The sequence below is a fragment of the Mobula hypostoma genome, chromosome 8 (assembly GCF_963921235.1).
Source record: "Mobula hypostoma chromosome 8, sMobHyp1.1, whole genome shotgun sequence".
Taxonomy (NCBI): domain Eukaryota; kingdom Metazoa; phylum Chordata; class Chondrichthyes; order Myliobatiformes; family Myliobatidae; genus Mobula; species Mobula hypostoma.
This window is the reverse complement of record NC_086104.1, coordinates 124,449,878-124,474,274: the sequence shown is the minus strand read 5'-3', so window position 1 is coordinate 124,474,274 and position 24,397 is coordinate 124,449,878. Positions and strand designations below refer to the sequence as shown.

General features: G+C 46.8%; 1 protein-coding gene across 4 annotated transcripts in view; it reads left to right on the top strand.

Moving 5' to 3' along the window:
* The window catches only part of lipeb (lipase, hormone-sensitive b), an 88,591-nt gene that overhangs the window by 48,031 nt on the left and 16,163 nt on the right, over window positions 1-24,397 (top strand). For 2 of the 4 annotated variants that reach the window (XM_063056722.1, XM_063056720.1), the window contains exons 7-10: window positions 1,861-2,005; window positions 10,258-10,485; window positions 11,148-11,330; window positions 13,055-13,153. In XM_063056722.1, coding sequence (XP_062912792.1) covers window positions 1,861-2,005; window positions 10,258-10,485; window positions 11,148-11,330; window positions 13,055-13,153 — 655 coding nt within the window. Of the gene's footprint in view, window positions 1-1,860; window positions 2,006-2,032; window positions 4,179-10,257; window positions 10,486-11,147; window positions 11,331-13,054; window positions 13,154-24,397 lie in introns of those variants that run through there. The other 2 variants (XM_063056718.1, XM_063056719.1) reach the window with 2 other exon arrangements.

Below are 24,397 nucleotides of genomic sequence, written 5' to 3'. Positions count from 1 at the left end.
GTCCCATGCGGGAAGGGGGTGGAGGTTTTGAGCAGGGCACAGAAGAACCTCAATGGGATGCTCCTTCAATTAGAGGGCATGAGCTTTCAGGAGAGGTTGGACAAACGTGGGTTGTTTTCTCTGGAGCAGCAGAGAATTATGAGAGGCACAGATAGAGTAGAAAGCTGCTATCGTTTTGGAACATTTAATATCAGAAGGCATGGATTTAAGGAGGAAGAGGGCTAATTCAAGGGAGAAGTGTGGGGCAGGTTTTTTTTTACAAGGATTGGTGGGAGTTGGAACATGCTGCTAGGGATGGTGGTGGAGACAAATATAATAGAAGTTTTTAAGAAGCATAGATAGGCACATGAATGTGCAGATAATGGAGGGATATGGACCATGTTCAGGGAGAAGGGTTAGTTTAGTTGGGCATTTAATTACTATAGTTAGCTCAGCAGACATGTTCAAAGGGCCTGTGTACACATGAACACATGTTCAAAGGGCCTGTTCATGTGTTGAATTGTTCTGTGTTCTACGTTCCAGTGGCGGTGATAAGTGGAAGGAACAAGATGGTGGAATCTGATGGGAGAGGAAGGTGGAGCAGGGAACCAAGTAAGAGAGGTGGGAAGGACAGATGGGAACAATAAAGGAAAGGTCCCAGGGGAAGGGGTGTGCCGGCGATGGGTAGATGAAGTGCAAGGAGGAGGGAAAGGAAATGGTGTGATGGGGCTGGGGTATGCGTGTAGGAGGAATTAACTAGCTCATGAGGAGAGTAAAAAGGCAGGGGGTGGAGACATAGGTTGCCTGCAACTGGTGAATTTGATGCTTGTGCCATTATGTTGTACCCTAACAAAATAAAAGTCAAGTTTATTGCCTTCTGCACAGGTGCAATGAAAACCTTACTCGCAGCAGCATCGCAGACACAGAGCATCAGAGACACAACATTCACAAGAAAAACATAAATTATACACAATTTATACGAAAGAATACAATTAGAACAAAAATAGTCAATTTTGTGGAAGGTAATCAAAGTGGTTCTAGTGTTGCTATACTGAGGCAGTGATTAGGGTTGCTTCAGTTGGTTCAAGAATCGAATGGTTGAAGGGAAGTAGCTGTTCCTGTCAATGGTGGTGTGGAACTTCAGGCTGCTGTACCTCCTGCCCAATGTGAGCTGAGAGAAGATGACATGGCTGGGATGGTGGGGATTGTGAATGATGGATGTTCTCTTCATGGGGCAGTGCCTCCTATAGGTGGTGGGTAGGGATGTGCCCATGGTGTATCCAGGCTGAGCCCACTACTCTCTGCAGCTTCTTACATTCCTGCACATTTCAATTGCTGTGCCACTTAAACAGGACATCTATTGTTAGAATGTTCACCTCCACACTGTCCCATTACTTATTTCTGGTGTCAGGTACAGAATGAAGCTCCCTCCACACCTTCCCATCAGTCACTTCCAGGGTTAGACCCAGACTGAAGCTCCCTCCACACCAACCCATCACATACTCCCGAGGGCCGACACAGAGCGAAGCCCCCTCCACACCAAACCATCACACACTCCTGGAGTCAGACCCAGACTGATGCTCCCTCCACACCAACCCATCACATACTCCTGGGGTCAGACACAGAGCGAAGCTCCCTCTACATTGTCCCGTTGCACACTCTTGGGATAGAGAACTGCTTTTCCCACCATAGTCCTAGGTAGCAGATGATCACGATCTCTCAGTATCTCTCTCTCATCCCCTCGCCTTCCCTGCACTTTGAGCTGGACTGCTTCCCATTCTGTCCTCTCCTCCCTCAGTGTGGCACACCCCGTGCCCCCGCTCTTCCACGTGATCCTGGCATCCCACAATGCTGACCCCATCTATGTTTGTGTCTTTTCAGCCTTACCTGAGGAGCTGGTCCCACGAGTTGGCCTCACCGATTCTGTCCATCGATTACTCCCTGGCACCCGAAGCCCCCTTCCCTCGGGCCCTCGAGGACTGCTTTTTCGCCTACTGCTGGGCAGTGAAGAACTGCCATTTGTTGGGTAGGTACCCCAAAGCACATCCAGCACAAGGCCATACAGTGAGGCAGAACGCAATGTGCTGGCTGTGCATTTGCTTGATCAGACACAGAGTGAAGCTCCCTCCACATCGTCCCATCACGTATTCCCAGGGTCAGACACAGAGAGGAGCTGTGCTGACTGAGCTGGGAGAAATCGAAGGAAAACTACTGGATAAAGTTCGTGGAATACTTTGGAGGTGGCTCTAAAAGTCTCTTGGACAACTGAGTGAGTGACGGCGTTGGCGTGGAAGCTCGGTGTGGAGTTTTTGCTGCCGGTTTGGACTGGGTTTGTTGGCGGCTGCTTACTGCGTAGCTCCCAGCTGCGGCCGCTGGCAACTCGCCAGTAAGCCGGTTCGCTCCAAAACCGGAGGCAAACGCCGTCGTTTTCCCCCCATTGACATCGGGGCAACGTTCCTCCTCCATTGTTTTCCTGATTTTTCGTCCGGTGTCGGTGCCGGTGCCGGAGCATCTGGAAGGACGTTTCGGCCTCTCCCGGCCTGGGTCTCTGCAAGTCCGACGGAGCCTTTCCTGGCGCCGAGCCAGCGAGGAACTGTCGACTGCAAACTTTCCCGGCCAGTTATTCGACTCGCTCCAGGACTTGTAACTGGCACCGCCGCAAAATTCTCGGACTGGAAAGAGCGCCAGCATGCCGGACCGGTCTCCAGGGAGTCGCGGGCCTTCGGGGAGTTACGCAAGGGCGGCTGCCTCCCCGGCCTCGGACAACGCCCTGTTTCGGTCGGTGAAGGTGGAACGTGGGGTGCAATGTATTTTGCGCCCTGGAATGACACTAGAAAAGTGTACGGAGGCAATGGAGGACCTTGTGGGGAAAGGTGGTATTCTGGCCACCGAGGAGGAGTTCGGAAAGGCGGTGTTCTATCTGGTGAATGAAGAGCTAGTGCACCGGGCCCTAAGCAGGGGAGTCACGGTGGACAACATCTTTTTACCTATGGAGCTGGTGACGGCCCCCACGCAACGTATCGTGCTTGGGCATGTTAAGCCTTTCATTCCAAATGAGGACTTGCTTCCCCCACTGGCCCGTTTAGGGCAAGTAAGGTCGGAGATCACTGCCATCCGACACAAATTTAAGAGACGCACCCTCCGCACCTTAATCTCTTTCCGGCGTCAGGTTTTCATGCAGCTGGAAAGGGAGGACGATGTTGAGGGCCGCTTTACTGTCCGGCACGAGGGAGTAGATTATCAGGTGTACTGGAGCTCCGAGCGCCCACGGTGCCATGCGTGCAGGGAGGTGGGGCACTTTCGGAGGGACTGTCCTGCCGCCCGGAACCCGAGGGAGCCCACTTCGGGCACCAGTGCCGCAGCTACCTCTGCCCCTGATCCTACTCCTGCGCGTGCGCCTGCACCTGCATCTGACCCTGCCCCCGCCCGTGATCCTGCCCCAGCCCCTCACCCTGCCCCTACCCCTGTCCCTACTTCTACGGTTGGGTCGGTCCCTGCTCCTCTCCCTGTAGTTCAGGTGGGGGACGGGGTGGAGTCTGTGCGGAGTAAGAAGGCAAAGGGGAAATCCAAACATAGTAAGAAGCGGGCCTTTGAGGCCGCAGAGCTCACACCCATTTCGTCTGAAGTGGAGCGTGGGGCTCGGGGAGGTGCGCAAGCAGACGGGGCGATGGAAACAGAAGGCGCCGCCCCATCGGTGAAGCCTGCACCTGTGTGCTCCTCCAGCGTGAAGAGGAGAAGGGAACGTTCCCGCAAGAGGGCAGGGGATGTAGATGCGGGGGAGTCCCAGGAAGGGGTGGGAATCCGGGTAGGGGTTGGTTCTAAACCTGAGTCCTCAGATGTAGCCACCAGTCCTGCGGTAGATGGTGTGGTTGTGCAAAAAGCTTGTGATAGGCCTGTTTGCACAAATGAGGCAGCCCTGGAGGCCTCCACCCAGGACCTACAAGTCAGCGCCTCTCTGGAGGCCAGTGTACCGAATAGTGTAAGAGGAGACGAGGCAAAGCTCTCTCATTCTCAGCACCAGGCGGCTTATGAATCCCTTGGACCAAAGGTGCCGGGTTCCCCTCTATGCCTGCCCCCTAGGGAGGACGATATTCTGTGCACATCGACCCCAGCAATAAATGACTTGCAGGGAGTCCCTGGGGATTGTCTCTCCGCTGTCGCAAATGTGGATGAGGCTGATGCGACGGTGGAGCAGGCAGGTAAGAGCGAGGTGCCCGCTGCGCGGTGTGGGTCACAGGCGCAGCCATCTATTGGGACATGCGGGGAGGCCGATGGGGATTCTGTCTGCAGTGACGGGTTGGAGGGGGACTCTTTCGATAGTGAAACAATGGACATCCTCACCCCTCCTGAGAAATCCCCATTGATACCTGTAGAGGAAATTAAGCATTTCATTCTCACCTCTGAGGGTGCCAAGCACCGGCCTCAGCTAGCCTCGCTTCGCTGGCCCAGCATGCCGAGGCTGGTGAGGTCTCTGCGAGTCATCCTCAGACGAAAGGGAAAGGGAAAGAGGAATGCGGTGGTGGGGAACGACAGACGGCAACTAAAATCTTTCCTGGATGACCTAGTAAGGGACATCAGAGGGAGAAGCAGCCTCGCTCCTACGGGGGATGGTGGGTCACAGGGTGTTGCTGGTACCGCTCGAGCCCGGAAAGCAAAAGGTATCCTTGCTTTCTTTCCGGACAGTGTGGTGGAAGGCGCCTCCGCTCTCACCGAAATGGGCGCAGCTGCTGAGACCTAGTGTGCTCCCGCCATGAAGCTTACCATAGCTAGTCTCAATGTAAACGGCAGCAGGGGTCCTCTTCGCAGGCATAACAATCTCTCAGTCCTCAGGGATGGGCGGTATACGGTGAGTTTCCTGCAGGAAACCCATACCATCCCTGGGGACGAGTCTGCTTGGCTCCTGGAGTGGCAGGGCGGGGTCTACATGAGCCACCTCAGCTCCATTTCTAGCGGGGTGGCGATCCTGTTGGCCCCGACCTTCCAGCCAGTAATTGAAAGGGTCCAAGACGTTGTGCCCGGCCGTCTGCTCCACCTGGTTGTGCGCCTGGATGGCGTACCTTTGCATTTTATCAATGTGTACGCTCCCAGGCGCGGTGTGATGCAGACGCGCCTATTTCTGTCAGCTGTCCACCCTGCTGAGCTCCATCGATCCTGGGGATTGCGTCATCCTCGGGGGAGATTTCAATTGTACCCTCGAGGCGGAGGACCGTTCGGGCCTCCAACGCGACCCAGCATCAGCAAAAAAGTTAAAGGAGCTAGTCGGCTCCTTTGACTTGGTGGACAGCTGGCGGAATTTTCACCCCAACTCTAGCGCCTTCTCGAGAAGGTCTAGAGAAGGAGGTTCCAGGATAGACCGCATTTACATCTCTCGGGCCTACGCCTCCCGCGTGTCGGCGTCCTCCATGCGGCCAGTGTCGTGCTCGGATCATCACCTTGTGTGGATGGAATTTATTCCACTACACCCTCGGGTGGGATCCGGGTATTGGCATTTTAACAACCGGCTGCTGGAGGACAGCCGTTTCCGGGATTCGTTCCGAGCGTTCTGGGTCTCCTGGAAGGAGAGGCGGAGAGAGTTCTGCTCCCTACGGCTATGGTGGGATGTGGGCAAAGCCCACATCCGGTTTTTATGTCGGGAGTACACTAGGGGGTCGACCAAAGGGCGGGGCTCTGAGATTGAGCGGCTTGAGAGAGCGTTGCTTGACCTGGAGTCCCGCCTCGGTCCGACCACTGGAGACCAGCAGCTGTGGCAGGAATACCAGGAGAAGAAGGACGCACTAAGGGACTTGCAGCTTCAGCAGTCCCGAGGTGCGTACGTGAGGTCACGGATCCAAATGCTGCAGGATTTGGACCGTGGCTCACCCTTCTTCTACTCGTTGGAGAGGTGGCGGGGAGTTCAAAAGCAGCTAGTGGAATTGCTGGCTGCCGATGGCTCCTCCATCACGGACCCTGATGGAATTAACAACGAGGTCCGTTCATTCTATCGGTCCTTATTCTCGCCTGATCCGTCAAATGCGGAGGCGTGCAATGAGGTCTGGAAGGATTTGCCTAAGGTCAGTCTAGAGGATGCAGTGCGTCTGGATGCCCCCCTGACTCGGGAGGAGCTGTCCACTGCCCTTCGGCAACTCCGGAGGGGCAAGTCCCCTGGTTTGGATGGACTGAGTGTTGAGTTTTATCAGGCTTTTTGGGATGTCCTGGGGGATGATTACAGCCTTGTCCTAGGGGAGAGCCTAGCCACCGGAGAAATGCCCCTCTCATGGCGAAGAGCTGTTGTGGTCCTACTGCCCAAGAAGGGAGACCTCCGCCTGCTAAAGAACTGGCGGCCGGTCTCCCTCTTGTGCGCGGACTACAAGATCTTCGCCCGGGCAATGGCCAACCGTCTGGGTTCGGTAATTGGACAGGTGGTCCATCCTGACCAATCTTACACGGTCCCGGGCCGCTCCATCCAGGACAATGTCCACCTAGTACGGGACCTGATCCACCTGCTCCAGGAGACTGGGACCCCGGCAGCGTTTCTTTCTCTTGACCAGGAGAAGGCGTTTGACCGGGTGGACCACAGTTTCCTGCTGGGCACCCTGCAGGCTTTTGGGCTCGGACCACACTTTGTGGCCCGAGTTCGGCTCCTGTACTCTGCCGCAGAGTGCCTAGTTAAGATCAACGGATCACTGACAGGACCTATCCACTTCCGAAGAGGAGTGCGTCAAGGGTGCCCCATGTCCGGTCAACTGTATGCGATCTGTGTCGAGCCATTCCTCGGCCTTCTTCGGCGAAGGCTGACAGGTCTGGTTCTGCGCGAACCGGACATGAGGGTCGTCCTCTCGGCCTACGCCGATGACGTACTCCTCATGATGACAGACCCCTGTGACCTGCGGAGGATGCGCGAGTGCCAAGATGTTTTCTCGGCGGCATCCTCCGCCAGGATCAACTGGGCGAAATGTTCCGGACTCTTAGTAGGCCAGTGGCAGGTGGACTCCCTGCCGGAGGAGATGAGAGCTTTTGAGTGGAGCACCAGACGTCTTCTCTATCTGGGAGTCTACCTGAGTCCTTCTGGGGAGACCTGGCTGGCGAACTGGCAGGACCTGGAGACAAAGGTCATGGCCCGGCTAGGGCGCTGGTCAGGCCTTCTCAGGGTGCTTTCCTATGGAGGCAGGGTGGTGGTCATAAACCAGCTGGTGGCCTCCATGTTGTGGTACCGGATGGTCACCTTGGCCCCCCCTGCCCCTTTTGTGGCGAGAATGCAGAGGAAGCTGGTGGACTTCTTCTGGGGAAACAGGAAACACTGGGTCTCTGCAGCGGTTCTGAGTCTCCCAGTAGGAGAGGGCGGACAGTCGCTGGTGTGTGTACGCACACGACTGGCGGCTCTCCGCCTCAGGACTCTGCAGAGATTCCTGTACGCCGAGCGCCCTCCCAGGTGGCATGTGTTGGCGACTTTCTTCCTCCGGAGGGGCTGCTGCCTTCACGAAGATATGCAGCTACCACCGGCAGGCGTCAGCCGTGCTGCTTTGCAGAGGCTGCCCGGCTTCTATCAGGACCTACTGAGAGTCTGGAACATGGTTGCCTCAGGCCGGGAATCCCCTCCTCTGGCAGAGGGCGGGGTCCTGGCCGACCCTTGCCCTGCCTCAGCGGATGTCGGTGCGGCTCAGGTGTGTGGATCGACTCAAGCTGAGCTGCTCGTCGGGCCCAGGCCCCGCAGCCTTACCCGAGAGACGAATCCACACAACTTGAGCCGTCTTTCATCGACACCCACAATCCCATTCAGGGATGCAGGCAGGAGGTACCTTTATGGGCTGCTGCTCCACACCCTCCACTTCCTAGCCTTTGTCCACCGTCCCGACACGCCATGGCGGTCGGTCTTTCCACCTGGAGGTGAGGGGGGTCCCCAATGGAAGTCCCTTTACAAGGGAGTCCTCCCCATGCACCTTGGGGATCTCGGCTGGAGGGTGCTGCATAAAGCGGTGCCCTGCAATAAGTTCTTTAGTCTGTACACGGATCTCCCAGCCGCGTGTCACTTCTGAGGGCTGGAGGAGACCGTGTACCACATGTACACGGAGTGTGTGAGGCTGCAGCCCCTTTTCGCGTTTTTGCGTGGGCTGCTTCTCGCCTTCTGGTTGCATTTCAGTCCCACCCTATTTATATATGGTCATCCAGTAAGGAGGGGGGCACAGAGGGATGAGGATGTCCTTGTCAACTTGCTCCTGGGGCTGGCGAAAATTGCCATCCGTGGCTCCTGGAAAAGGGTGGCAGGAGGTTCTCCCCGGGCGGACTGCCTGGCTATGTTTCGGGGGTATGTTCGTGCCCGGGTGAACATTGAAAAGGAATACGCACAGTCCACGGCGACCGTAGAGGTGTTCCGGGACCGTTGGGCTCCGCGGGGTGTAAATGCCATCATTGATGAGGATGGCAATATATTGGTTTAAGATGCATTGTCTGTTTGTAGTGTAGTAAATATGTTAGTCACTGGGTTTGTAAATATTGTATAGCACCGACATTTGTAATAAAGAATTTTGTATAAAAAAAAAGCACATCCAGCACAAGGCCATACAGTGAGGCAGAACGCAATGTGCTGGCTGTGCATTTGCTTGATCAGACACAGAGTGAAGCTCCCTCCACATCGTCCCATCACGTATTCCCAGGGTCAGACACAGAGTGAAGCTCCCTCCACATCGTCCCATCACGTATTCCCAGGGTCAGACACAGAGTGAAGCTCCCTCTACACTGTCCCATCACACACTCCCGGGGTCAGACACAGAGTGAAGCCCCCTCCACACTGTCCCATCACATATTCCCAGGGTCAGACACAGAGTGAAGCTCTTTTCACACTGTCGCATCACACATTCCCAGGGTCAGACACAGAGTGAAGCTCCCTCCACACTGTCTCATCACACACTCCCAGGGTCAGACACGGAGTGAAGCTCCCTCCACACTGTCTCATCACACATTCCCAGGGTCAGACACAGAGTGAAGCTCTTTTCACACTGTCGCATCACACATTCCCAGGGTCAGACACAGAGTGAAGCTCCCTCCACACTGTCTCATCACACACTCCCAGGGTCAGACACGGAGTGAAGCTCCCTCCACACTGTCCCATCACACACTCCCAGGGTCAGACACAGAGTGAAGCTCCCTCCACACTGTCCCATCACATATTCCCAGGGTCAGACACAGAGTGAAGCTCTTTCCACACTGTCTCATCACACACTCCCAGGGTCAGACACAGAGTGAAGCCCCCTCCACACTGTCCCATCACATATTCCCAGGGTCAGACACAGAGTGAAGCTCTTTTCACACTGTCGCATCACACATTCCCAGGGTCAGACACAGAGTGAAGCTCCCTCCACACTGTCTCATCACACACTCCCAGGGTCAGACACGGAGTGAAGCTCCCTCCACACTGTCTCATCACACATTCCCAGGGTCAGACACAGAGTGAAGCTCTTTTCACACTGTCGCATCACACATTCCCAGGGTCAGACACAGAGTGAAGCTCCCTCCACACTGTCTCATCACACATTCCCAGGGTCAGACACAGAGTGAAGCTCCCTCCACACTGTCTCATCACACATTCCCAGGGTCAGACACAGAGTGAAGCTCTCTCCACACTGTCCCATCACACACTCTTGGGGTGAGAAACCAAGTAAAACTCTCTCCACACTGCCCTACTACATATGCACAGGACATGGCTTTGGAAGAACGTTTGAAGGATCACAGAGGAGGGGAGGCTTGTGGGCTGCGGGAAAGTGGGACAGACCTGGGGCAAGTCAGCCACAGTAGGACAGGATAAGTGGCCAAACTATGCCTCAGGGCCTCACTGATGACCTTGTTTATGAGACATGGCTGTCTTCAGCATTTCTTCTCCATTGTAGAGCTGGAGGGTATCATTGAGGTCACCCTGGGATAAGTCGTCTGTCCTCTCCGCTGACAGTCTTCAGCGAATCAGATCAGTAGCTCTACGTAGATATACACATACTTTCTCTTTCTCATATACAGACACACACACAACGCAGTGTTCTGCAGGACAGTATGAGCCCTTCAGCCCAAGATCAGTGTCATGCTTCTTTATATCACATATATCACACATACACTCAGCACCAAAGCTCAGGATTAAACCCAGGTCTCTGGGGCTGGAAGCTAGCGTCTATCCGCTGCACCTCATTGGTGTCTCTTTGCAAACAGCCCAGCCATGCAGTAACTTGTTCTCTGAGCTCCCAACACTACCCCCCACTTCTACAGAGACTGAATCTCCCTGCCTCAGTCATCTCACCCGACTCTCCTCCCCCTCAGGCTCGACTGGAGAACGGATCTGCCTGGCAGGTGACAGCGCAGGCGGGAACCTGTGCATCACTGTCTGCATGCAGGCTGCTTCGTACGGCGTCCGACTGCCGGACGGCATTATGGCTGCCTACCCAGCCACCCTGCTCCAGGCCACTGCCTCGCCGTCCCGTCTCCTCACCTTCATCGATCCGCTGCTGCCTCTTAGCGTCCTCTCCAAGTGCCTCAGTGCCTATGCAGGTAAGACCTAGGGGGTGCGTTGGGGTAAGAGCTACCTGTGGGGGTGGGTTTGCAAGAGGATTCACTGTGGGGAGAGTAAGAGGCTTGCCAGCACGCTACCTGGGTAAGAGGGGTCGAGCTGCGAGGAGGGGTTTCAGAGACTTCACCATCAGTTGCAGCACTGAGGATAAGTGCAACATATTCTACAGATGCTGGAAATATGGAGCGGTACACAGAAAATGCCAGAGGAACTCAACGGGCCAGCCAGCATCTATAGGTGGGAATAGAGAGTTGGCGTTTCAGGCCAAGATCCTTCATCAAGACTGGAAAAGAAAGGGGCAGAAGCCAGAATAAGAAGGTGGTGCTGGGGGGAAGGTAGGAAAGAGTTCAAGCTGGCGGATGATAGGGGGAAGGTGGGATAAGCTGAGAGGTGATAGAGAACAGACTGGGCTGAGAACAGACATGGGACGTACCTAACACATTTGGGGGGGGCACGGAGAGGATTGTGCTAGTACTTGAAGTGGGATCAGCACAGCTGGGTGTAGGGTTTGATGTAGACAGGTTGGGCTGAAGGCCGTCTCTGCGTTGTCCCAGTTGGGTAAAGAGAAAGCATAGGGTGTCACTGGTAATGGGTTAATCTCCTTTGCACCCATTCACCAAGCTCGGTCCATTCTCCTTCACAGGTCTGGAGCCGGCAGCCAACTCCTCGTCCTCCTCATCCTCCTGCACTTCGTGCACCCCGGATAAAGTAGACCCCCTCAGCGCAGTACGCAACGACACAGCCATGATCCTGAGGGAGATACGCCTGGGGGCTTCAGCCTGGATCAACTCCCTGCTCGAGACCCGCAGGGTGGGCGGCAGACCTGGTGAGTGTTCCGGTTCCTCACCTCCTGATCTCTCCCCTCACTAGCAGCCCCCCTCCATCGGGAACTGTATGCTATGTTCCCAGGAATCCCCTCCACATGCCTCTTCCTGATTCCTGAAAACCACCCCTCCCAACATAATCGCCAATCCCCCTTTTTTTTTGCCAGTGACCCAAGCCCATCCCTGGACACTTCCTCATTCCAGAAATGTGCATGGAAAGCCCCTTCTCCCCTCCATCCCTTCATGTACACAGAATCCACCCCATCCCCTTGGACAAGCGTCACTCCCAGAATTAACTTCCCCCAACCTTCTTGTCGTCAGAATTGCCTCCATCTCAGGATTTCACTGCCTCTTCCATCCCAGTGTCTGAGCTCATTCCAGGCAGCTCCAAAACTTTGAATCCCATCATCCCAAATCTCATCCTTGGTGAAGCATCTCACCTCAGCTCAACCTTGCCCGGCATCTCTCCCACCTCCTGACCCCTACACCTAACGCCCACTCCTCTCCCACACTGTAACCTGCACCATCCTGAAAAACTCCTGAGATCCCAGGGTGCCTCGACCACCCCTCCTTCCCACCTCTGCATGTCCGTATCGGAAGAGAAAGAAGTAGCCAGAGCATAAACATTCACCAGGTCAGTCAGCTCCAGTGGAGAGGGAATCATTTGCAGGTTGACCACCTTCAGGCAAAAGGCCACCTCCCTGCTATGTTGCCACCATTTCCCCAATTCATGAGCATCTTACCAACAGGCTGAGTCTCGCACCTGCCAGCTGCTGCAACAAAAAAAAATTAGAAGATAAAGCTGCAGATGCTGAGAAATCTGAAAGAAAGTTAAGAGTTAATTGTTTACCTCTCCACAGATGCTGATTGACTTGCCGAGTTTTTTTTTTGTTTTTTTTCTTGTTACAATTTTTTTTTAAATAGTTTTCATTAATTAAGTTTGACACCGTAATTTCAATGCCCTGGGTGTTTTCTGTATACGAGTGAGGAGTGGGAAGGTTACAGTGGTGCAGTGGTTAAGCTACTAGACTAGTAATCCAGGGAGTTTAACTTTGCTGCAGGGGACCTGAGTTCAAATTCTGAAAAGGCAGCAGAAGGGTTTAAATAACATTAGTGGGGATAATGTAAATGATGCAGAATGTGGTTAAAACCCGTTCAATGGCCAAGGAGCTAGTTATCCACATTGGCCCATACATTGCTGTAGGTCCCACCACTACCTACAGACATTTGTAGGTGTGTACTTGCAGAATATGGGTGCATGCAACACACATAAAATGCTAGAGGGACTCAGTAGATCAGACAGCATCTGTGATGGGAAATTAGCAGTCGACATTTTGGGCCAAGACTCTTCATCAGGACAAACGAAATATCAATTGCATGAGTAACTTGTCTATCTATGCTCATGTTTGTCCATGTGTCTGTGAATCTATGCATGCATGGTGCACGTGTATCGAGGATGTGTTGCTGGGGAGGTGGGGCGACGGTGTGAAGGGAAAATTTAGGTTGACTAGAGACAGTAGGGTGTTGCAGGTCGGGGGTGGGGGAGGTTCAAGAGGAAGGCTGAGTCGCTCCCTGAGACTTCCCCCAGAAACAGTGCAAACTGACGACTGGGGCAAAGGGTTTGGCAGCCGACGCCTACCTCCCTCTCCAACACAATCCCACCCGAACTTTGTCCTGTCTCAGTGCCCCTCTCTGTCTGCCACTGAGTTCTGTCTTGTCTCTCCAGTGGCGCTGCAGTGGTGGGCTTGCCTCAGGCGACCTCTGAACCTCTTGGTACTTCTGCTACGTCTCAAGAGGCCTGTGGTATCTAACTGTCTAGCTTCTGGTAGGAGCCTCTCAGTCTCTGTCTCTGTCTCTCCCTCTCTGCCGTAACCTGCACTGACTGATCTCTGTCCCCTTGCCTGCGTCCCTGCTTGCTTCCTTGTCCCTTCTCCTGACCTTTCAGTCTCGTGCCATTACACCTTGGCACAGCCCAGACACTTTCCTTGCACGCTCTCCCACCTCCCCTTTGAACCTACCGCATGCCAGGCAACAGAATCAGAATCACGTTTATTATCACTGACGTCTGTTTCTTAAGATAGTGAGGTAGTGTTCATGGGTTGATGGACTGCTCAGAAATCTGATGCTGGAGTGGAAGAAGTTGTCCTAAAATGTGCGTTGAATGTGCTTCTGTATCTCCTTTCTGATGGCAGTACTTTAGCGGGAAGAGCAGGGGCATTTCAACCAGTTCAACCCAATGTCCTCCCATCACCCTGGCTTCTGTAGTTCAATGCTAGGCCAAGTTCAGAGATTTTTCTTCAGGAAACATCCGGAAGTTCTCTTATATGGAATTCACAAATCACCATTCAACAATCCCAGTTACAAAGTAAGGTTTGCTCTCACAGAACCCTCTGGCACCCAGCACGCTGTGTTTAAAACAAAATCTTACCCCATACATCTCCTTTGAACTTGCACCTCGCACCTTAAATGCATGCCCTCTCAAATTTAGACACTTTGACCCTGGGGAGAAAGATAACTGGCAGCTACACTATCTATGCCTCTCATAATCTGTCGGGTCTCCCTTCAGCCTCACTACTCAAGATTGCTCCTTATAGTTTATAGTATGCTCTCTAATCCAGGCAGCATCCTGGTGAATCTCTTCTGCACCCCCTGCCCCCACGTCCTTATTGTAATGGGCTGAGCAGGTAGATTGTGATGGGGGCAAGGCACTAAACTGGAGTCTGGTAATCGGGAATAAGTGAGAGGCACTGCCCCATATGAGGGGCTATGGGGAGCTTCCTCGCTGTGATGGTCATGATGGGAAAGGTTGAAGGGGAGTTGGGGAAGGTATCAGAATATTTGACAATTTGACCCCTGGACAAGAATTGTTGTTGTTCAATGTGTAAGTTGAGTCTGACTCTTCATGACCTCATGGACTCCTGCACACCAAGCCTTCTTGTTGGAAACTGCCTCTTTAAGATCTCCCAAGGTCACACGCATTGGCTGAGTAATATTATCTATCTATTGTAGCCTCGCTCGTCCTCTGCTTCTTTTACCTTCTACTTAACCTAACATGAGAGTCTCCTCCAATAAACCCTGTCTTCTCATGATGTGGCCAAAATATTTGAGCTTTTATCTCATAATCAAGCCTCCTAGTGAGCAGTCTGGCTGTATTTCTTCAAGTATCGACTTGTTGGATCTTGCTGTCCAACGAACTCTGAACACTTTCCTCCAACATCTAAGTTCAAAGGCGTTGATTCTTCTGTATTCAGCCTTATTGATACTCCAGCCCTCACAGCCGTACATCACAACTGGAAATACCATAGAGTTGACTATACGGATCCTTGTAGCAATGTTATGTCTCTGCTCTTCAGTATTTTATCTAAATTTGCCATTGCTGCCCTCACCAGAAGTAAGTGCTGTTTAATTGCGTGTCTGCAGTTACCAAAAATTACCAGCTGTCTATCTATCTACGCCTCTCATAATCTTAAAGACTTCCATCAGATCTTCCCTCAAAACCTCTACTGGACAAATAAGTAAATATATAAATGCAAATTTTATTTTTATTTTTAGCTCATATTTCCTGACACATACAAAGATGACATGGCTTTATGTTGCAGGAAATTGCAATACAAGCATCTTCATGTTGTGGGAAATTGCAATACAGACTGCTTTCTAGAGAAGTGACCCTTCCCAGGACACAAGAATGAACTGTAGTTAGGATTATTAAAATATCATTCTAGATTCAGTAATCACTGTTCTCTACAGTAGTTGTAATGATGACAACAGACTACCTCAGACTCAAAGATCGTCCTATAAGACAGTAGCAGAAATAGCCACTTGGCCCATTGAGTCTGCCCCACCATTCCATCATTGCTAATTCATTATCCCACTTAACCAATTTCTCCTGCCTTTGCCCCGTAACCTTTGACAGCTTTACTAATCAAGAACCTATCAACCTTCACCTTAAATATACTCAATGACTTGGCCTCCATAGCCATCTGTGCCAATGAATTCTACACACTCACCACCCTCTGGCTGAAGAAATTCCTCCATCTCTGTTCTAAAGGCACATCCTTCTTTTCTGAAGCTGTGCCAGATGCAGGCCTTCCAGCCCACTTAGCCCATGCAGCCCCTCAACTCCTAATCTACACTGATTTTGTTCCTCAACACTCAGTCTGTATCCTTCTCTGTATCTCAGCCATTCATTCAAGTGCTTTTCAGTGTTGTGAGAGTCTGCCTCTAGCCCCTCTTCAGGCAGTGTGCCTCAGGTTCCAATCTCCCTCTCAGGAAAATGTTCCGCCTCAGCTCACTTCTAAACCTCTTTCCCCTCACTCCAAACCCACAGTATGATGCTCTGTGCCTGTGATACTGCTGTAAGTTTTTCGTCACACCTGTACACACATCTGACAATAAACTTGCCTTTGATTTTGACATTGTTGAGTGCAATTCTGGTGTCCCCATTGCAGAAAAGATGTGGACTTCTAAGAGGGTGCATAAGAGATTCACCAGGATGCTACCTGGATTAGAGGATATGAGCTATAAGGGCAGGTTGGGCAAACAGTGGAAGGAAACCTGATAGAAGTATATAAATTTTTTGGAGGCATAGATAGAGTAGATAGTCAGAAACGTTTTTCCTAGGGTAGAAATATCAAATACTAGAGGCCATGAGTTTAAGATGAGAGGGAGAAAATTTAAAGGAGATGTGTGAAGGCAAAGTTTTTTTTTAACAGAGAATGGTGGATGCCTGCAACAGGCTGCTAAGAGTGACGGTGGAAGCAGATATCTTAGTGGTTTGTAAGAGGCTTTTAAACAGGCACATGATTGTGCAAGGACTGGAAAGATGTGGACCATGTGCAGGCAGAAGGGATTTAGTTTAATTCAGCAATGTGTTTGGCACAGACATTATGGGCTGAAGAGCATGTTCCTGCCATGTACTGTTTTCTGTTCCATGTAAACCTACTCTAGTTTTAGACTTCTTTGCCATGAGAAAAAGTCTCCTGTATTTTAAATACTTCTTTCTTTCTTTTCTTTTTAAATCTTTTTATTGAGTAAGTATACAAAAAAGGTAAGCCATATAAACATTAATACAATGTTAAAGTATAATAAAATTCCAAAAGATAACAATACCAAAAAGAAAATACTACAAACAATGTAATTTAAGCATAAGAAACCAAGATAACATAATAGTATACTAGATTTTATATATATCAATGGAAAAAAAAAGAAAAAAAAACCCCAAAAAAAAACCCACCGTGCAACTAACTAAAAGCAAAGCAAAGCAATGGGCTAACTTGAAACCAAACAGAGTTAAACTTAAAATCACGTCCTCAATCCCGACCTCCATTAAAACAGTGAAGAAAAAACAAGAAGGGTAAATATTACATTAAATGAAAATATCGAATAAAAGGTCCCCAAATCTGTTCAAATTTAAATGAAGAATCATAAAGGTTACTTCTAATTTTCTCCAGATTCAAACATAAAATCGTCTGAGAAAACCAAAAAAAGGTAGTTGGAGCATTAAGCTCTTTCCAATGTTGTAAAATACATCTTTTCGCCATTAAAGTAAGAAATGCAATCATTCTACGGGCTGAAGGGGAAAGATTACTAGAAATTTTAGGTAGTCCAAAGATAGCAGTAATAGGGTGAGGAGAGATATCTATATTTAATACCTTAGAAATAATATTGAAAATATCTCTCCAAAAAGTTTCCAAAGTAGGGCAAGACCAAAACATATGAGTTAAAGAGGCTATCTGCCCCGAACATCTATCACAGAAAGGATTAATATGCGAGTAAAAACGCGCTAACTTATCTTTGGACATATGTGCTCTATGAACCACTTTAAATTGAATTAGGGAATGTTTAGCACAAATAGAGGAAGTATTAACTAATTGTAAAATCTGCCCCCAATCATCCACAGAAATGGTAAGCCCCAATTCCTGTTCCCAATCTACCCTAATCTTATCAAATGGAGCTTTCCTAAGTTTCATAATAATATTATAAATCATAGCCGATGCACCTTTCTGACATGGATTAAGGTTAATTATCGAATCTAAAATATATATAGGAGGAAGCATTGGAAAGGAAGAAAGTATAGTACTTAGGAAATTTCTAACTTGTAAATATCTAAAAAAATGTATTCTTGATAAGTTATATTTATTAGATAATTGTTCAAAAGACATAAGGGAACCATCTAAAAATAAATCCAAAAACCGTAAAATACCCTTAGTCTTCCAAGTTTGAAAAGCGCGATCCGTAAAAGAGGGAGGAAAAAATATGTTACCTAAAATAGGAATCGCTAACCCGAATTGATTAAGATCAAAAAATTTTCTGAATTGAAACCAAATGCGCAAAGCATATTTAACTATCGGGTTAGAGACCTGCTTAAGACGTTTCGAATCAAAAGGAAGAGAGGAACCTAAAATAGAACCAAGTGTATAACCCTGAACAGATTGTAATTCCAATGCTACCCATTTAGGAATAGATAGTATGTCCCGGTCAAGTAACCAAAATTTCATATGTCGAATATTAATAGCCCAATAATAAAATCTAAAGTTAGGTAATGCTAAACCTCCATCTCTCTTAGCTTTCTGTAAATGTATTTTACCCAGTCTCGGATTCTTATTCTGCCAAATAAATGAAGAAATTTTAGAGTCAACTTTATCAAAAAAAGATTTAGGAACGAAAATTGGTAATGCCTGAAACACATATAAAAATTTTGGCAAAAAAAACATCTTAACTGCATTAATACGACCAATCAAAGTTAAATATAAGGGAAACCATTTAGATGAAAGTTGAGTAATATGGTCTATTAATGGTAAAAAGTTAGTCTTAAATAAATCTTTATGTTTACAAGTAATTTTAATCCCAAGATATGAAAAGTAATTATTAATCAATTTAAATGGAAATTTATAATATAAGGGAAGATGTTTATTAATCGGAAAAAGTTCACTCTTACTAAGATTTAATTTATAACCTGAGAAAAGACCAAATTGTGCTAATAACTCTAAAACAGCAGGAATGGATCTCTCAGGATTAGAAATATATAAAAGTAAATCATCAGCATAGAGTGATAATTTATGGGACTTTAATCCCCGAGTTATCACAGTAATATTTGAAGATTCTCGAATAGCAATTGCAAGAGGTTCTAATGCAATATCAAATAATAGGGGACTAAGAGGACAGCCTTGTCGAGTACCACGAAAGAGAGGAAAAAAAGGTGAGTTTAAGGAGTTAGTACGAACCGAGGCTACAGGGGAGTGATATAACAGTTTAATCCAGGATATAAATTTCAAGCTAAAATTAAACATTTCAAGCACCTTAAATAGATAAGGCCATTCTACTCTATCAAAAGCTTTCTCGGCATCTAAAGAAATAACACACTCAGGAACATTTTGTGAGGGAGTATAAACGATATTTAACAATGTACGAATATTATAAAAAGAGTAACGACCTTTAATAAAACCCGTTTGGTCTTCCGAAATAATAGAAGGGAGTACTTTTTCTAGTCTATTTGCTAATAACTTAGAAAAAACTTTAGAATCAACATTTAATAAAGATATTGGTCTATAAGATGCACATTGAGCAGGGTCTTTATCCTTCTTTAGTATTAAAGAAATTGATGCTCTATTAAAAGATTCCGGAAGTTTACCAAGTTTCAAAGAAGCCTCAAAAACCTTATAGAGCCAAGGAATCAATAAGGAAGCAAAACATTTATAAAATTCAACGGTAAACCCATCAGGGCCAGGAGCTTTCCCCAGATTCATAGAAAAAATAACATTCTTAATCTCATCCATTGTAATGGAAGTATCTAATAAAGAAGACATATCCTGTGAAATCAGAGGGAAGTCTAACTTATCTAAAAAATCATTCATATATTTAGAATCTCGAGGAGACTCTGATTGATATAAAGAAGAATAAAAATCACAAAAGGTTTGATTAATCCCCACATGATCCAATATCAATCGATCATTTTGGTTATAAATCTGATTGATTTGAGATTTAACATAATTAGATTTCAATTGATTAGCCAGCAGCTTGCCAATTTTATCACTGTGAACATAAAAATCACTTCTTGTTTTCTTTAATTGGTTTACAATCGAGGACGAGAGTAGTAAACTGTGTTCCATTTGAAGTTCAGTTCTTTGTTTGTATAGCTCCTCAGAAGGAGCCATAACATATTTCTTATCAATTTCTTTAATCTTGTCCACAATTACCATCTCCTCCTGCTTCTGTTTCTTCCTCAAAGCAACGGAATACGAAATAATCTGACCCCGAATATAGGCTTTAAAAGTGTCCCAAAGAGTGTTAACCGAAATATCTTCTGTATGGTTAATTGTAAAAAAAAGCTCAATCTGTTCATTCATAAAATTAACAAAGTCCGAGTCCTGAAGCAACAGCGAATTAAAACGCCATTGTCTATTGTTTGGTATATTGGCCATAATTTTAATAGAAAGCTTAAGTGGAGCATGATCCGAAATGGTTATAGAATCATAATCACATTTAATCACTGAAGGAATGAGACGAGAATCAATGAAAAAATAATCAATTCTTGAATAGGAATGATGAACATGTGAAAAGAAGGAAAAATCTTTTTCCTGAGGATGCAGAAAACGCCAAATGTCCGTCGACCCAGAATCAGAAAGGAAAAAATTAATCAAATTTGCAGATTTATTAGGTAAAGTCCGTAAAGGAGCCGAACGGTCCAAAGCTGGAGATAAACAGGTATTAAGATCTCCGCCCCAAATCAATGAAAACTCGTTCAAATTCGGAAACTGATCAAACAATGATTTATAAAATTCCGGACAATCCATATTAGGAGCATAAACATTAACCAAAACTACTTTTTTATTAAATAATAAACCACTAACCAATAAAAATCTACCATTCGGATCAGAGATAATATCCTGTTGTATAAAAGTAACTGAGGAGTCTATAAAAATAGAGACACCTCGAATCTTAGCATTGGAGTTCGAATGAAATTGTTGTTCCTTCCAGAATTTGAAAAAACGTAGTCTGTCCCCCCTCCGTACATGGGTCTCTTGTAAAAATAAAATTTGTGCTTTAAGTCTCCAGAACACTTTAAAAACTTTTTTCCTTTTAATAGGATGATTAAGACCATTAGTATTCCAGGAGACAAAATTAATAATAGACTCCATAAATCCTAAAGTCAACCCATAACAAGGAGGATTGACAATAGGCGCGACCCACAAACCCGGAGAGGAAACAGAACATACAAAAGATACCGGGGAAAAGGACGCAACCAATACTTCAATAATGTATATAGCCCAAAGAGAAACAAACTAAAACGTGAAGCCCCTCCCACCGCCCCCCACCCCAGGACCCCAAGGCGAAATCTAAAGCAGACCCGCCAGAAAGAAGCAAGCGCTAAAACTACCCCCATGACTTCCGGTATACGCTCCCTAAAAAAAAGGTATAAATATGAAAAGGATCAGCTAATTGTAAAAACAGTAAAAAAATAAGTAAAAAAAAGTTAGCTCAATTAAAATACACACAGAACAGAACAAAAGCCGGAAAGTATATATTAAAAAAAAACCACAATAAACCTCAAACTCATGAATAGACACAGCAACAAAAAAAATAGGATTATTAACATAAAATGATTATAAAAAGCAAAACAGAATAAAATTTAAAAAAAAACTACAAAATTTAAGGCCGCACAGGAAATACGTAAGATGACAAAAGGGAAGTAACCACCCAGAATCCCCTGGGAAAAGAAAGAAATGACGCAGTTAAAAAGAAAGTTTAGCAGCCATATTAAGAAATCAAAAGTAAACTTTTCTGCCCAAATAGGGCACAGAAAAGTTAAAACCAACCAATTCACAGCCTCCGATCAACGGAGATAATTAAAAAAAGGCAATTAAGATGTTGAAGATGAAAGTTGATCCAGATAACTCTGGGCATCCGATGGAGAATCAAAAAAACGAAGGGCTCCATCTAACATGCGAATCCTTAGACGTGCAGGGTACAGCAGCGCTGGTCTTAAATCCATCTTATAGAATTCCGACATCACGGATCTGTAACGGACCCGTTGGTCCCAGATTGGTTTACTGAAATCTTCCACGAATCGGAACTTAAGATCCGAAAAATCAATGAAACCTTTAGATCGAGCGAATCGAAACAGTCTCTCCTTGTCTTGAAAGTAATGAAAACGTAAGATAACATGCCTAGGTCTATCTGACCTAGACGAGTATGATGGGATTCTGTGAACACGATCCAGTAGCGGTGGTTGGTCAGGAAATACAGTAGGGAATGCATCTTTTAAAAGTTGAGAGAAATATTTCATGGGGTTGTTAGCTTCCACGGCTTCCCTGACGCCAATCATTCGTAAATTCTGCCGTCGCATTCTAGATTCCAAGTCAGAGTTTTTAAAAGTCAAAAAGTCAAGTTTCTTCTTCATTACATTAATTGTTTCCTCGACTTTCCCCATCTTAAGCTCACTTTGTTGCGCGGATTTTTGAAGACCAGATATGGCCGACTGATGTTCCGCAATACATGTTTGCATCTTATCAATTAAATCGGCAATTTTCTGGAACTTAGTTGAGATTTCCGTATGAATCAGGTCTTTAACAGAGCCCATAATTTCTGTACGAATCATCTCCCTAACAGAGGTTGAAATTTCCCTCTGAATTAACTCCGATATAGCTTTCAAAGTCACCGGTGATTCAGTCGGAGGGAGATCCGTAGCTTTCGGTTTAACCGGAGGTTTACCATCCTTGCCGTCTTTCCCGTTCTTAGACATAGCCGATCTCAGTATCATCCAATTGTCAGAGAATTCAGTTTAATTCAAAGTATTGTAAAAATTGATGCCTTAATAGTTAATTAAAGTATAGCTGACCATAGAGAGAAAAAACTCAGAGGTAATGGAGCGAGTCAAGAACGCGACTTCACTCCATGAGCGCTACCGGAAGTCTCCCAAATACTTCTAAACTAAATCTTTATTTGCTCACAACCTATGGACTCACTTTCATGTTCTCGATATTTATTGCTTATTTATTTATTTTTTAGTATTTTTTCTTTTTGTATTGCCGGTTTGTTGTCTTTTGCACACAGGTTGTCCACCCTGTTGGTACGGTCGTTCATTGATACTATTATGGTATTGGATTTATTGAGTATGTCAGCAAGAAAATTAATCTCAAGGTTATATATGGTGACATATACAGTGGCATGCAGAACTCTGGGCACCCCGGTCAAAATTTCTGTTACTGTGAATAGCTAAGCGAGTAAAAGGTGACCTGATTTCCAAAAGGCATACAGTTAAAGATGACACATTTCTTTAATTTTTTAAGCAAGATTACTTTTTTATTTCCATCTTTTACAGTTTCAAAATAACAAAAAAGGAAAAGGGCCCGAAGCAAAAGTTTGGGCACCCCACATGATCAGTACTTAGTAACACCCCCCTTGGCAAGTATCACAGCTTGTAAACGCTTTCTGTAGCCAGCTGAGAGTCTTTTAATTCTTGTTTGGGGAATTTTCGCCCATTCTTCCTTGCAAAAGGCTTCTAGTTCTGTGAGATTCTTGGGCCATCTTGCATGTACTGCTCTTTTGAGGTCCATCCACAGATTTTTGATGATGTTTAGGTCAGGGGACTGTGAGGGCCATGGCAAAACCTTTAGCTTGCGCCTCTTGAGGTAGTCCATTGTGGATTTTGAAGTGTGTTTAGGATCATTATCCTGTTGGAGAAGCCATCCTCTTTTCATCTTCAGCTTTATTATAGACGGTGTGATGTTTGCTTCCAGAATTTGCTGGTATTTAATTGAACTCATTCTTCCCTCTACCAGTGAAATGTTTCCCGTGCCACTGGCTGCAACACAAGCCCAAAGCATGATTGATCCACCCCCCATGCTTAACAGTTGGAGAGGTGTTCTTTTCATGAAATTCTGCACCCTTTTTTCTCCAAACATACCTTTGCTCATTGCAGCCAAAAAGTTCTATTTTAACTTCATCAGTCCACAGGACTTGTTTCCAAAATGCATCAGGTTTGTTTAGATGTTCCTTTGCAAACTTCTGATGCTGAATTTTGTGGTGAGGACGCAGGAATGGTTTTCTTCTGATGACTCTTCCATGAAGGTCAAATTTGTGCAGGTGTTGCTGCACAGTAGAACGGTGCATCACCACTCCAGAGTCTGCTAAATCTTCCTTCAGGTCTTTTGCAGTCAAACAGGGGTTTTGATTTGCCCTTCTAGCAATCCTACGAGCAGTTCTCTCGGAAAGTTTTCTTGGTCTTCCAGACCTCAACTTGACCTCCACCGTTCCTGTTGACTGCCATTTCTTAATTACATTACGAACTGAGGAAATAGCTACCTGAAGACACTTTGCTATCTTCTTATAGCCTTCTTCTGCTTTGTGGGTATCATTTATTTTAATTTTCAGAGTGCTAGGCAGCTGCTTAGAGGAGCCCATGGCTGCTGATTGTTGGGACGAGGTTTGAGGAGTCAGGGTATTTATAAAGCTTTGAAATTTGCATCACCTGGCCTTTCCTAACAATGACTGTGAACAAGCCATAGCCCTAACAAGCTAATTAAGGTCTGAGACCTCGGTAAAAGTTATCTGAGAGCTCAAATCTCTTGGGGTGCCCAAACCTCTGCATGGTGCTCCTTTCCTTTTTTCACTCTAAAATTGTACAAAACAAAAATAATACACTAATCTTGCTTACAATGTTGAAAGCAATCTTTCATCTTTAACTTTATGACTTTTGGAGATCGGTTCATCTTCTACTCACTTAACTATTCACAGTAACAGAAATTTTGACCAGGGGTGCCCAAACTTTTGCATGCCACTGTATGTACTTTGATAGTAAGTTTGCTTTGAACTTTGACAATTGTAATTGTCTTAGAAAGAGCAATGTTCAGAATCAGCATCAGGTTTATTATCACTGACATATGTCATGAAATTCATTGTTTCATGGCAGTAGTACAGTAGAAGACATAAAAATTAAAATTACAATAAATAATTAAATAGTGCAAAAGAGAAATAGTGTGATAGTGTTTGTAGCTTCACGGACTGTTCAGAAATCTGATAGTGGAGGGGAAGAAACTGTTCCTGAATTGTTGCATGTGGGTCTTGAGAC